The 13,274-nt window shown below is 43.8% G+C and overlaps 2 protein-coding genes across 2 annotated transcripts; both read right to left on the bottom strand.

The window, feature by feature from the left end:
• Positions 1 to 2,423: 2,423 nt before the first annotated feature.
• Positions 2,424 to 4,678, bottom strand: LOC121614923 (acyl-coenzyme A thioesterase 5-like). Its single transcript, XM_041949021.1, has 3 exons — positions 4,222 to 4,678; positions 3,413 to 3,615; positions 2,424 to 3,062 (listed from the first exon to the last, which is right to left on the bottom strand). The coding sequence occupies exons 1-3, from the start codon at positions 4,676 to 4,678 to the stop codon at positions 2,424 to 2,426; spliced, it is 1,299 nt and encodes a 432-aa protein (XP_041804955.1).
• A 2,000-nt stretch (positions 4,679 to 6,678) lies between these two features.
• On the bottom strand, positions 6,679 to 8,913 carry LOC121615212 (acyl-coenzyme A thioesterase 1-like). Its single transcript, XM_041949466.1, has 3 exons — positions 8,457 to 8,913; positions 7,658 to 7,860; positions 6,679 to 7,308 (listed from the first exon to the last, which is right to left on the bottom strand). Exons 1-3 carry the CDS (start codon positions 8,911 to 8,913, stop codon positions 6,700 to 6,702), a joined length of 1,269 nt encoding a protein of 422 aa, XP_041805400.1. The 3' UTR covers positions 6,679 to 6,699.
• Positions 8,914 to 13,274: the final 4,361 nt, after the last annotated feature.

The following is a 13,274-nucleotide window of genomic DNA, read 5'->3' as shown; positions in this document are numbered from 1 at the left end:
TTAGGCATGCATGTCCTCTGCCTGCCCCCCCACTGTCCCTATTTCACCCCCCAACTACTATTATTTCTCCTGATCCATATCCACTGACTAGACCTAGCAGCCTCATCTGACATCTCCCTCACTGTCTTTCTTAAATTTTGCCCATGCACTCCCAGCTCCCTCAACAGTGAAACAGCTGACCCTGCAACAAAACCTCTACACCCCACTTCAACCGGACAGACCCTGGTCTTCCATCCCCTCTGCTCAGATTCTGTCTTTAAATCTGCATACTTAGTCTTCTTCCTTTCATAAGCTGCCTCCACTGAATTTTCCCAAGGGACTGTTAACTCAATAAAATACACAGTCTTTTTACTCATGGACCATAAGACAATGTCTGGCCTCAGATTACTATAAACTATTTCCTGGGGCACAACTAGCTGTCCTCCCAAGTCGACCTGCATTTGCCAATCATCAGCCCCTACCAGGCAGCCACCTCCCTGCTTTCTCCCTGACTTAGCAGCTTTATTTTTCTCCCCCTCTCGAACAAACTGCACATCTAACCTCTCCTTTCTAGAACTTCCAGAATTCACCTGCTTCCTTCTCTCCTCAATGCCTGCGGCTAAGCTTCTCAGCACCTGATTATGCCGCCATGTATACCGGCCTTGTGATAAGCTAATTCTACAACCTGACAAAATGTGCTTTAAACTTGCTGTACCTGAGCAGAGTGGGCACGATTGATCGCCCTGTACCCAGAGACTTAGGTTCTGCGGGGTTGGCAACACATCGTATGTCGCCCCTATCAGAAATTTAATACGGCCTTCCTCCATATTCCACAGGTCCCTCCAACTAAGTTTCCTCTTCTCAACACCTTCCCAATTCAACCATTGTCCCTGTTTGGCTTGACCAACTGCTTTTGCCCCTCTTAACAACTCCTCCTGCCTACGCACCTGTTCCACTACAAGCTTTCTTTTCTCCTTTAGACCTGCTTTATTCCACACTGGTTTGCCTGGGCCAAGCCCCAAGCCTCCCCGGCCAAATTGAACATTTCCTACTATTTCTGCATGCCTAAGAGCTGCCTCTGCCTCCTGCACTGCTGCCCTTGGGTTCCATTTCCTCCCCCCAGAAGGATTCGGAACCACATTGCTAACTAACATGTCCTTACTCCCAGATAATAAAAGTTCTGTCCTAACCTTAGTGCATTTAAACTCCTCTGTTAGACTGGATACTGGCAGCTGAAGCATTCCTTTCCCATACAAAGCTACATTGCTTAAGCACCTGGGAGCACCCAACCATTTTCTAATATAAGAGCTAACTAGCCTTTCCATTCTCTCTGCTACAGATAATGGGACTTCATATACTGACATTGGCCACATTAACCTAGGATACAAGCCAAACTGCAAGCACCACAACCTCAGTTTTCCTGGGAGCCCTGATTTATCTATTCTCTCCAGCCCTTCTGCAACATCCTTTCTAAATTGCACAACCTGTTCAACATCATTCAGGTCCACATTGTACCACCGTCCTAGACTCTTAACTGCTTTCTCCCTAATTGTTGGGATTTCCTCACCATCTATAGCAAACTTTCTATCACTTACTTTCCCTCTGTATATTGAAATACTCCTTGACTTACTAGGCTTAATCTTCATACTAGCCCACTTGAGATTCTGATTGACTTTATCTAACAACCTCCTTGTACATGGCACTGTTGAAGTTAGCAGTGTCATATCATCCATATAAGCCCTAATTGGTGGAAGACGCATTCCATTCTGCCGTCTCTCTCCACCTACGACCCACTTGGAAGCCCTAATAATTACCTCCATAGCCATTGTGAAAGCTAGCGGGGACACTGTACATCCTGCCATAATACCAACCTCCAATCTTTGCCAGCCTGTTGTGAGCTCTGCGATACTTGCACACAGTCTGATGTCTTGGAAATATGCTTTCACCAAGTTAACAACTATCTCCGGCACTTTAAAGTAGTCAAAGGAACTCCAAATAAGGTTATGTGGCACTGACCCAAACGCATTAGCCAGATCTAAAAATACAACATTCAAGTCTCTTTTCTCCCTCTTAGCTGTCTGAATCTGATGCCAAATCATGCTAGTATGCTCTAAGCATCCCGCAAATCCTGGTATCCCTGCTTTTTGCACTGTCGTATCTATCATACCATTCCTTTCTAAAATGTCAAATGTAAAATGTTTCATGTCATTAATTTATTCATAAGCATGAACATATGAAGCAACTCTGTGGCCTCAACACCTGGCAGGTAAGAAGCCACTGGAAGAGCGAGATCTCCACACGCTACTGCCACCACCAAACCTCCAACACTATTTTTATACTTGACACAGACATGATTTGTAACTGTAAAAACAAAGAAATCTGAAGTAATTTTCCATAATTACTGAGCAGTCCGAACAAACACAGACAGAGATTTTAGCCGTTCTTCACTGTTGTTTGTACGACTGTAATTGTATCAATGACTTGGCTTTATTCTGTGTAGCATCGCAGCTCAGGAGAGTTCTGAAAAACTCTTGGATCTTCATCCATATGTGGACTTCAGCTGCTGCATGGGATCTGGGCTCACCCCCCCACAGGACTGGTTTACCCACAATCCCATGGAAACTGGAGGGGCAGTAGGGTCCATAAGGTGGCTCCAGGTAATGCCCTGCTCCAGGGTAACACACACTCTCAAAGTTCTCCTTCCCATGCCGCTTCAGTCTCTCCACCATCACGTCCATGTAAGCCTTGCTGTCCCAGTTGAGGTCGTCCTCTGAGGCCACAAAGAGGAAACGTCCCTTGGCTTGTTCAATGGGGATAAGGCTGCCCTTGTTCTCCTCTGTTAATGGATTATGCAATACATTATTGCCAATGAAGGCCCCTGACTCAGTGGGAATAATCTGAGTCACGTCAAACATTAAGGCAGGCAGGATTTGGCTCCTCTTGTAGTAGAGGGGGAGTAATGTGTTGGAACAGCAGCCATTGATCCACACTGTGGCCCCAACACCTGGCAGGAAAGAAGCCACTGAAAGAGCAAGATCTCCACTTTTTGACAGTGATATCACACCAACTCTATTATTGCCGACCTGAAAAAACAAAGAAAATTACACAACACAGATTTTATCTGGTGTAGATGAACATGAATTGCTCTTCATCATATGTTTGTGTCTGTAAAAGGTCGTTTTTGGACTTAATATTTTTGAGACATTCCCAGAAAAGCTGTATGACGCACAAACACTGTTGGGTTTTACATTCACAGTTAGCAACTGTCATTTATGTGGCTGAACACACAAGAGAAGAGTGCCATCGATCTCGAGCAAGTCAAACTTAATCAACAGAAATCCTTTTAAAAGCCAGTTCTGACCCAAAACTAAACTTTCCAATATTAAAAACAATAAATCATGAAAAGACTCAAATGTGTTCATTATAAACTCACCTGATCTTGTCTTCTCAAAAACTCTATTGCCTCCTCAAAATAATCCAGATGGACCTCTCTGATGTTCTTCGGCATGTCATCGTGGCCATACAGAGCTACAGTCAGAACCACAAATCCTCGACTGGCCAGCAGAGACGCCCTTTTCTCCGACAGACCTCCACCGAAAGTGTACAGATCCAACACAGCAGGGAAAGGTCCTCCTCCTGGATCCAAAGGCTCATTATAAATAACTCTGCATTTCATAAAACTTATATATATTTTTTAGCATTTGTTACTGAATGGTTAATGTATTCTTACACTTAATATTCACTGCTGCTACTATTTCCTGTTTAATGTTCCTTCTATGTGTTTTTTTTTTATGTGAAGCACTTGGTGCATGTGATTTCTTTGTTGTAAAACACGCTGAGCTGCAATCCTTGTTGAGGTGCTCTACAAAAAAGTGTATTATCAAACACATTTAAGCACAGATCCCAGAGCCTGAGCATGCTCACTGAAGTCTGCCTGATGTGAAGCTTCCTTCGATTGATTAAAGCTGCAGAGTTGTATCAGAATGAAGTACAGGCTTTATGGTGATTTTATTGAAAGAATACAGGAAATATGTCTGCCAATGGGATGGTGTGTGTTTGGATGACAGTGACTTCCTGTGGTGTGAGATTTATCAGCCTGTGGATCAGCAAACTACTGATGAAGATGAATTAATTGTTCTCTTCAGAGGGTTGGTGACTGCTGACCATAAAATAATGTCGGCATCATCCTCTAAATTTACTGACTGAATGATTTAAAGCATGACAAAGAACAAAACCACTGACCTGGGGGAGTAAACAGGACTCCCCGAAAGTTTCCCTCTTTGACGGGGACCCGTCTGACTCCGTCTCCCATCAGAACCCTCTCATTGGTCGCCTCTGCCAGCATCCTGCCCTCACCTCCCTCCTCATGCACAGAGAACTTCACCACGTGGGGGCTTAGTGAATTGGTTTTTTGAAACCTTTTGTGTGGTCTGTCTGCCCTCATCGACCACAGCAGACCAGTGGGTTCAACCCCAACATAGCTCCCACCGAGTGAGGGGTCTCTGTCCAGGTCGATCTCCCCGCGCCCATCGGCCCTGTAGGTGGCCGAGGAGCTGAACACCACCCCCTTCTCGTCAGTCGATCTGGCTCTCACGGTGACCACCTGTCTCGACCTCAGCAGGGCCACCTTCACCTGAACGTGCTCATCAAACAAGCATCTGGCGCTCGGCAGCAGCCTCAGTCTCACCTGGGAGGACATCTCTTCTCAAACTGAGGACCCTTTGACTGGAACAAAGTAAACAGGACAGTCACCTTTTTCAGCCAATGTGACACAGAAGACACTAAATCTACCAGCGTCAGTCCTCACACTGTAGTGCATCTGATACAGAGCTTCACTATTTGAAGCATTTTGTTTCATCTGTGCCGTCAATGTGTCAGTAAACAGAGAAACTAAAGGTCCAGTGAGACGAATGAACTAAAGTAAAACACAAACAAAAACATGAATATTTACCAACACAAACTGATTCACAGTTTTGTGCTGATACAGACTCGAGCAGTTTCATTTTCCAGGATGTGACGTATATGTAAGTAGATCTGTTAAAACACCTCTACAGGTAACTCAAAGTGATGACGATCGGTTTGTTTTCCCCTCAAGGAACTCGATAGAGGTGACACATTAGCTATGGACCTGTGAGCAGTTTGATCTACAGCACTGTGGCCACATGTCTCCAGGAGATATTTTATCCATACAAACCGAACAAATGAGATACTTCAGTCTGAAAAAGATAATAACGGCATATTAACGCAACCAAACTCCATTCAAAATTTGTAGATTTTAACCTTCTTCAATTAGCAATCGACAACTCTCCGCTGCTCAAGTTAGTTTCAGCATTTTACCGTCATGAAAGTCACTGTTTATTGCAATAGCTGTGAAGCTGCAGAATGTGTCCATGTTGAAAAGACGTTTCACAGAGGAAGGAAAGCTGAAACCGCTCGATCATAGACACGAAGTGAGATGTAAGTGAGTCTGACAAATGTCGAACTGTATGTTGGGACTGAGACTTCTCAGAAAATAGTGTTACCAACCTGTGATGTGAACCTCGTGCCGGCCTGGTCTGAAAGCTGTTGAAAACATCAGCTGGTTTTATTGAATGAAGCTCTGTGCAGTTCGACACTCTGGCCTGCAGAGGGCGCTCATCAGTCTGTCTGTGTGTTTCACACTTTCAGTGGATTTTACACAGCTGAGACCTGAAGATACAAATCATGGTGGAAAGTCACAAGTAAAGTACTGAAGCACAATTTTGAGGTTGTTGAACTTGAGTATTTTCATTATGTGCTACTTTATATAAAATTATTGTACTTTTTGTGCTACAGCTACAGTTACTTTGAAGATGAATCTTTTACATTCAAACTGTACGACTGGCTCATAAAATATGATGAACTGTCAATGAATGACCTTCCCAATAGTGACATAAAGAAGCTAAACTTGGCTCCACTTCAACCTGATGCAACAACAAAATACAGTTTACATGTGAATGTTTCCATAACATGAATCCAACAATATAATAATATAACACTCTACAAGGGACAATTATGCAAACTGAGTCAGATCACTTTTTAATGTTCAAGTTCATTTAGCTGCTAATGCATGACTTTTACTTGGGATGGAGTATTTTAAGTTGTGGAATTGGTACTTTTACTGTATTAAAGGATATGAATACTACTTCCACCACTGCAAAAAATGTTGGTGGTGCCAGGTCAAGCACGATTTGACGATCAAACTTGCACTGTGCTGCACCACGATTGTTGGTTTATCTTAGAGTCGCTGAAGTGTGCAGGATTTGGAAGGAAGGATGAGGATAAATCATTATTTCTGACATTCTTCTGGTCAAAACATGAAGAACGCAACGGAAAAGTAAAGGGTAAAATGTTTCATGTCATTAATTTATTCATAAGCATGAACATATGAACCAACACTGTGGCCTCAACACCTGGCAGGTAAGAAGCCACTGGAAGAGCGAGATCTCCACACGCTACTGCCTTCCTGCAAAAAAAACATGTTATAATATGCAATGGCACACGTGAGGTAAACTGCACTGTGTGGCTGTCACTTCCAGGAAACCTCCAACACTATTTTTATACTTGACACAGACATGATTTGTAACTGTAAAAACAAAGAAATCCACTGAAGTAATTTTCCATAATTCCTGAGCAGTCCGAACAAATACAGACAGAGATTTTAGCAGTTCTTCACTGTTGTTTGTCCGACTGTAATCGTATCTATAACTTGGCTTTATTCTGTGTAGCATCGCAGCTCAGGTGAGTTCTGAAAAACTCTTGGATCTTCTTCCACATGTGGACTTCAGCTGCTGCATGGGATCTGGGCTCACCCCCCCACAGGACTGGTTTACCCACAATCCCATGGAAACTGGAGGGGCAGTAGGGTCCATAAGGTGGCTCCAGGTAATGCCCTGCTCCAGGGTAACACACACTCTCAAAGTTCTCCTTCCCATGCCGCTTCAGTCTCTCCACCATCACGTCCATGTAAGCCTTGCTGTCCCAGTTGAGGTCGTCCTCTGAGGCCACAAAGAGGAAACGTCCCTTGGCTTGTTCAATGGGGATAAGGCTGCCCTTGTTCTCCTCTGTCAGTGGATTATACAATACATTATTGCCAATGAAGGCCCCTGACTCAGTGGGAATAATCTGAGTAAAGTCAAACATTAAGGCAGGCAGGATTTGGCTCCACTTGTAGTAGAGGGGGAGTGCTGTGTTGGAACAGCAGCCATTGATCCACACCGTGGCCCCAACACCTGGCAGGAAAGAAGCCACTGAAAGAGCAAGATCTCCACTTTTTGACAGTGATATCACACCAACTCTATTATTGCCGACCTGAAAAAACAAAGAAAATTACACAACACAGATTTTATCTGGTGTAGATGAACATGAATTGCTCTTCATCATATGTTTGTGTCTGTGAAAGGTCGTTTTTGGACTTAATATTTTTGAGACATTCCCAGAAAAGCTGTATGATGCACAAAAACGGTTGTATTTACATTCACAGTTAGCAACTGTCATTTATGTGGCTGAACACACAAGAGAAGAGTGCCATCGATCTAGAGCAAGTCAAACTTAATCAACAGAAATCCTTTTAAAAGCCAGTTCTGACCCAAAACTAAACTTTCCAATATTAAAAACAATAAATCATGAAAAGACTCAAATGTGTTCATTATAAATTCACCTGATCTTGTCTTCTTAAAAACTCTATTGCCTCCTCAAAATAATCCAGTTGGACCACTTTGATGTTCTTCGGCATGTCATCGTGGCCATACAGAGCTACAGTCAGAACCACAAATCCTCGACTGGCCAGCAGAGACGCCCTTTTCTCCGACAGACCTCCACCGAAAGTGTACAGATTCAACACAGCAGGGAAAGGTCCTCCTCCTGGATCCAAAGGCTCATTAAAAATAACTCTGCATTTCATATGTTTTTTAGCATTTGTTACTGAATGGTTCATGTATTCATACACTTAATATTCACCACTGCTTCTACTATTTCCTGTTTTATGTTCCTTCTATTTGTTTTTTATGTGAAGCACTTGGTGCATGTGATTTCTTTGTTGTAAAACACGCTGAGCTGCAGACCTTGTATATGAGGTGCTCTACAAAAAAGTGTATTATCAAACACATTTAAGCACAGATCCCAGAGCCTGAGCATGCTCACTGAAGTCTGCCTGATGTGAAGCTTTCTTCTATTGATTAAAGCTGCAGAGTTGTATCAGAATGAACTACAGGCTTCATGGTTACTTTATTGAAAGAATACAGGAAATATGTCTGCCAATGGGATGATGTGTTTTTGGATGACAGTGATTTTCTGTGGTGTGAGATTTATCAGCCTGTGGATCAGCAAACTACTGATGAAGATGAATTAATTGTTCTCTTCAGAGGGTTGGTGACTGCTGACCATAAAATAATGTCAGCATCATCCTCTAAATTTACTGACTGAATAATTTAAAACAAAACAAAGACAAAACCACCTACCTGGGGGAGTAAACAGGACTCCCCGAATGTTCCCCTCTTTGACGGGGACCCGTCCAACTCCGTCTCCCATCAGAACCCTCTCATTGGTCACCTCTGCCAGCATCCTGCCCTCACCTCCCTCCTCGTGCACAGAGAACTTCACCACGTGGGGGTTCAGTGAATTGGTTTTTTGAAACCTTTTGTGTGGTCTGTCTGCCCTCATCGACCACAGCAGACCCGTGGGTTCAACTCCAACATAGCTCCCACCAAGTGAGGGGTCTCTGTCCAGGTCGATCTCCCCGCTCCCATCGGCCCTGTAGATGGCCGAGGAGCTGAACACCACCCCCTTCTCGTCAGTCGATCTGGCTCTCATGGTGACCACCTGTCTCGACCTCAGCAGGGCCACCTTCACCTGAACGTGCTCATCAAACAAGCATCTGGCGCTCGGCAGCAGCCTCAGTCTCACCTGGGAGGACATCTCTTCTCAAACTGAGGACCCTTTGACTGGAACAAAGTAAACAGGACAGTCACCTTTTTCAGCCAATGTGACACAGAAGACACTAAATCTACCAGCGTCAGTCCTCACACTGTAGTGCATCTGATACAGAGCTTCACTATTTGAAGCATTTTGTTTCATCTGTGCCGTCAATGTGTCAGTAAACAGAGAAACTAAAGGTCCAGTGAGACGAATGAACTAAAGTAAAACACAAACAAAAACATGAATATTTACCAACACAAACTGATTCACAGTTTTGTGCTGATACAGACTCGAGCAGTTTCATTTTCCAGGATGTAACGTATATGTAAGTAGATCTGTTAAAACACCTGTACAGGTAACTCAATTCATCTCCAAAGTGATGACGAGCTGTTTGTTTTCCCCTCAAGGAACTCTATAGAGGTTACACATTAGCTATGGACCTGTGAGCAGTTTGATCTACAGCACACTGTGGCCACATGTCTCCAGGAGACATTTTATCCATACATACAAACAGAACAAATGAGATACTTCAGTCTGAAAAAAGATAATAACGGCATATTAGCGCAACCAAACTCCATTCAAAATTTGTAGATTTTAACCTTCTTCAATCAGCGACAACTCTCCGCTGCTCAAGTTAGTTTCAGCATTTTACCGCAATGAAGGTCACTGTTTATTGCAATAGCTGTTAAGCTGCAGAATGCGTCCATGTTGAAAAGACGTTTCACAGAGGAAGGAAAGCTGAGACCGCTCGATCACAGGACACGAAGTGAGATGTCAGTCCTGTTTCGTGATTTGATCTGAACCAGAAGCTTTTCCTGGGTCTGATAAATGTCGAGCTGTACGCTGGGTACTTGGGGTACTTGATCAGATGTATTTGAAATGCATTAATTCATGAATAAATGAAAAAATACAAAAATAATAGTGTTGCCAACCTGTGATGTGAACCTCGTGCCGGCCTGGTCTGAAAACTGTTGAAAACATCAACTGGTTTTATTGGATGAAGCTCTGTGCAGTTCGTCACTCTGGCCTGCAGAGGGCGCTTATCAGTCTGTCTGTGTTTCACACTTTCAGTGGATTTTACACAGCTGACACCTGAAGATACAAATCATGGTGGAAAGTCACAAGTAAAGTACTGAAGCACAATTTTAGGGCTACAGTTACTTTGAAGATGAATCTTTTACATTCAAACTGTACGACTGGCTCATAAAAGATGACCTACTGTTCATGAGTTTACTTCCCAATACTCACATAAAGAAGCTAAACTTGGCTCCACTTCAACCTGATGCAACAACAAAATACACCCACATGTCAGACATGTGATGGATTATGTGTAGTGAGCCGGTTCCTACCTGATAATGTACAGTGAGCAGGTAGGAACCTACATACAACTATACATTATTCCGCTTTGAACACGGCTTCCTACTAAAGCATTCAATAAAGTGACACAAAACAGTGATTAAAACATATTTTATTGATTTAAAATGAGCCTACTCTCGTCTGTCACCGCTCTCACTGCGCAGCAGCTCTGAAAGTAAACACATATGTTGCATAGCAACCGTCTCTTGCATTGCTTGCCCATGCTGTGTTTTCTTGGTGTTTTGTTGTCTTTCCGCTTTAATCTGGTCAGTCTCTGTGTCCTCAAGTCTCTTGTGCGTAAATATTGCTTCTCCCGTCGGTCCAGCCTTGTTGTTTACTTTTCCTTTCTTTTTGCTGGGGACATGTCTCCAGCCACGTGTTTGGTCCTCTCCAAACAAAGTCAAAGTCATGTCCCTAAAATGCTCCATATTCAAATCAGCTGGAAATCAGTTATTGAGCTCGGATTGCCCCTTTAGTCTATGACTGTCAGGAATACCTGAGCAGCCGCTCTTCTAAAATAAACATTTTGATGATTGACCAATCAGAATCAAGTATTTAAGAGCGCCGTGTTCTAACTGCACTTAAACATCTGAATGCGGGACTTTTACTCATGATGGAGTATTTTTAAGTTGTGGAATTGCTATTGTTACTTCAGGAAAGGATATGAATACTTGTTCCACCACTGCAAAACATAAATTGTAGATTGTTGGTACCAGGTCTCGACTGTTTCGTATTTTAAACGTGTATGTGAATCACTGAAGTGTGCAGGATTTGGAAGGAAGGATGAGAGTAAATAATTATTTCTGACATTTTTCTGGTCAAAACATGAAGAACGCAACAGAGAAGTAATGGCTAAAACGTTTCATGTCATTTCTTTATTTATAAGCATTAACGCATTCACCAACACTGTGGCCTCAACACCTGGCAGGTAAGAAGCCACTGGAAGAGCAGGATCTCCACACTTCCTGCAAACAAAAAAAAAAAGAAAGAAAATTACACATCTCAGATTCTTTCTCGTGTAGATCAACATGAATGACACTTCATTGGTTGCATCTGTCAAACATCATTTTTGGATTGTTCACGTTTTTCAGACAATAGAGTTCAGAATGAAGTTTTTTTTCAGTTATGCTGCAAACACTTAAACAATCACCACCTGGGGCAGATGGGTTCAGATCTTCCATCACATCATTCACAAGTGATTCAAAGCTACTTTCCTCAAACATGTCCTCCTGTGTTGCCCACCTGTGCTCTCCTGAGTCCAGAACTAAAAGGCCCAGAGAGGCAGCCTTTGTTAATTAAGCCCCAAAACTCTGAACAGCCTCCCTGAAGGTCTTAGAGGTTCTAAATCTGTTGACACCTTTTCAACAAAATCTTCAGACAAATCTTTTTAACATCTCTTTCTCCTGAAGTGTCTTTTCTTTTTACCAATCCGCCGTTTTATTTTGTCGTGTCCTGTTGTTTTATTTTTACTTTGTTCTTTTATTATTTGCTTGTTTTCATTGTTTTATCACTCATGTTTTTTCTCTTTGCTTTAATGTTAAGCACTGTTGCTTTTTTTGCTGTTAACCCCGATTTTGCAACTGGATAAAAGCTTCGCATGGTTTCTTGGTTTGACCCATTTGACCAACCGTAAACGATCCAGTAAGTGTCCAGCTCTTCGGTCATACACACTCTCAAAGTTCTCCTTCCCATGACGCTTCAGTCTCTCCATCATCTTGTCCGCGTAGCCTTTGCTATCCCAGTTCAAATAAGCAAAATAATCTGACCTTAAAGACCTGCAACCCAAATTAAGTCAGAAGTTGTCAATTTAAACTAAACTTCATGAGCAAGCAATCACATAGTCTACAGTTTCACATTGCAATTCAATATGATTTTTATCATGTGGAGGAGCTGCAGAACATTTTGTTCATGCACACGAATTGAACAAATATTAGAGATTGAAGTCTGCAAAGTGGAAAAGCTGCATATTCAATGTTGAAACTGAGCCTGCAGCTGCTATGTGACCAGCACACCAAATTAAATTCAGAATTTGGTAACTGTTGGCAGCTGTGAGCCTGTTTAGGAGACAAAGCCTGCACACTTTGTGGAACGAGCCTTTTCAGGAACTTCCAGTTTTTTTTCCTTCTTAATTCAGTGAAGGTAATCCAAGAAACATTGACCTCTGGCCTAGGTTGTCCTGGTGCCACGTGCACTGATGGACACACTTATGCTTGAACTTGGTGTTTGTTATGGACAAACTGTGACTAGCACAGAAGTCCAATAACAGAACACCACTCAGGTTCAGATCGGGGAGGCCGTTCCTCCCAATCACGCCTCTCCAGGTAACACTGTCATTGCCCACATGAGCGTTGAAGTCCCCCAGTAGAACAATGGAGTCCCCAGTTGGAGCACTTTCCAGCGCCCCTCCCACGGACTCCAAGAAGGGCGGGTACTCTACACTGCTGTTCGGCCCATAGGCTGAAACAACAGTGAGGCACCTGTCCCCAACCCGAAGGCGTAGCGCAGCGACCCTCTCGTTCACCGGGGAAAACTCCAACACATGGTGGCTAAGGTGGGGAGCTATAAGCAAGCCCACACCAGCCCGCCCCCGCTCACCGCGGGCAACCACAGAGTAGAACAGAGTCCAGCCTCTCTCAAGGAGTTGGGTTCCAGAACCCAGACTGTGCGTGGAGGTGAGCCCGACTATCTCTAGCCGGTACCGCTCAACCTCCCGCACTAGCTCGGGCTCCTCCCCCCCTTGCGAGGTGACATTCCATGTCCCCATTGCCAGATTCTGAGTACAGGGATTGTGCCGTCGGGGGCCCCCGCCCACAACTGCCACCCAAATCCCACCGCATCAGCCCCTTCTGATCCCTCCTGCAGGTGACTACTGGAGGGCGGGCCCATGTCGCTCCTTCAGGCTGTGCCAGGCCAGACCCCGTGGACGAAGGCCCAGCCACCAGGCGCTCGTCTGTGAGCCCCAACCCCAGGCCTGGCTCCAGGTCATGCCAGTCCGGGTGACTGTC

This window comes from Chelmon rostratus, chromosome 12 (assembly GCF_017976325.1).
Source record: "Chelmon rostratus isolate fCheRos1 chromosome 12, fCheRos1.pri, whole genome shotgun sequence".
In the NCBI taxonomy this organism is placed as follows: domain Eukaryota; kingdom Metazoa; phylum Chordata; class Actinopteri; order Chaetodontiformes; family Chaetodontidae; genus Chelmon; species Chelmon rostratus.
This window is presented reverse-complemented; position numbering and strand designations above follow the sequence as displayed.

What these genes read in the sequence shown, in the direction of transcription:
- LOC121614923 (XM_041949021.1), bottom strand. Translation starts at nt 4,678, where the DNA reads ATGTCCTCCCAGGTGAGACTGAGGCTGCTGCCGAGCGCCAGATGCTTG. An exon ending in AGTCCTGTTTACTCCCCCAG is followed by an intron (nt 3,616 to 4,221) that starts GTCAGTGGTTTT and finishes CTTTGGATCCAG; the next exon opens with GAGGAGGACCTTTCCCTGCT. An exon ending in TTTTGAGAAGACAAGATCAG is followed by an intron (nt 3,063 to 3,412) that starts GTGAGTTTATAA and finishes TTGTTTTTTCAG; the next exon opens with GTCGGCAATAATAGAGTTGG.
- LOC121615212 (XM_041949466.1), bottom strand. Translation starts at nt 8,913, where the DNA reads ATGTCCTCCCAGGTGAGACTGAGGCTGCTGCCGAGCGCCAGATGCTTG. An exon ending in AGTCCTGTTTACTCCCCCAG is followed by an intron (nt 7,861 to 8,456) that starts GTAGGTGGTTTT and finishes CTTTGGATCCAG; the next exon opens with GAGGAGGACCTTTCCCTGCT. An exon ending in TTTTAAGAAGACAAGATCAG is followed by an intron (nt 7,309 to 7,657) that starts GTGAATTTATAA and finishes TTGTTTTTTCAG; the next exon opens with GTCGGCAATAATAGAGTTGG.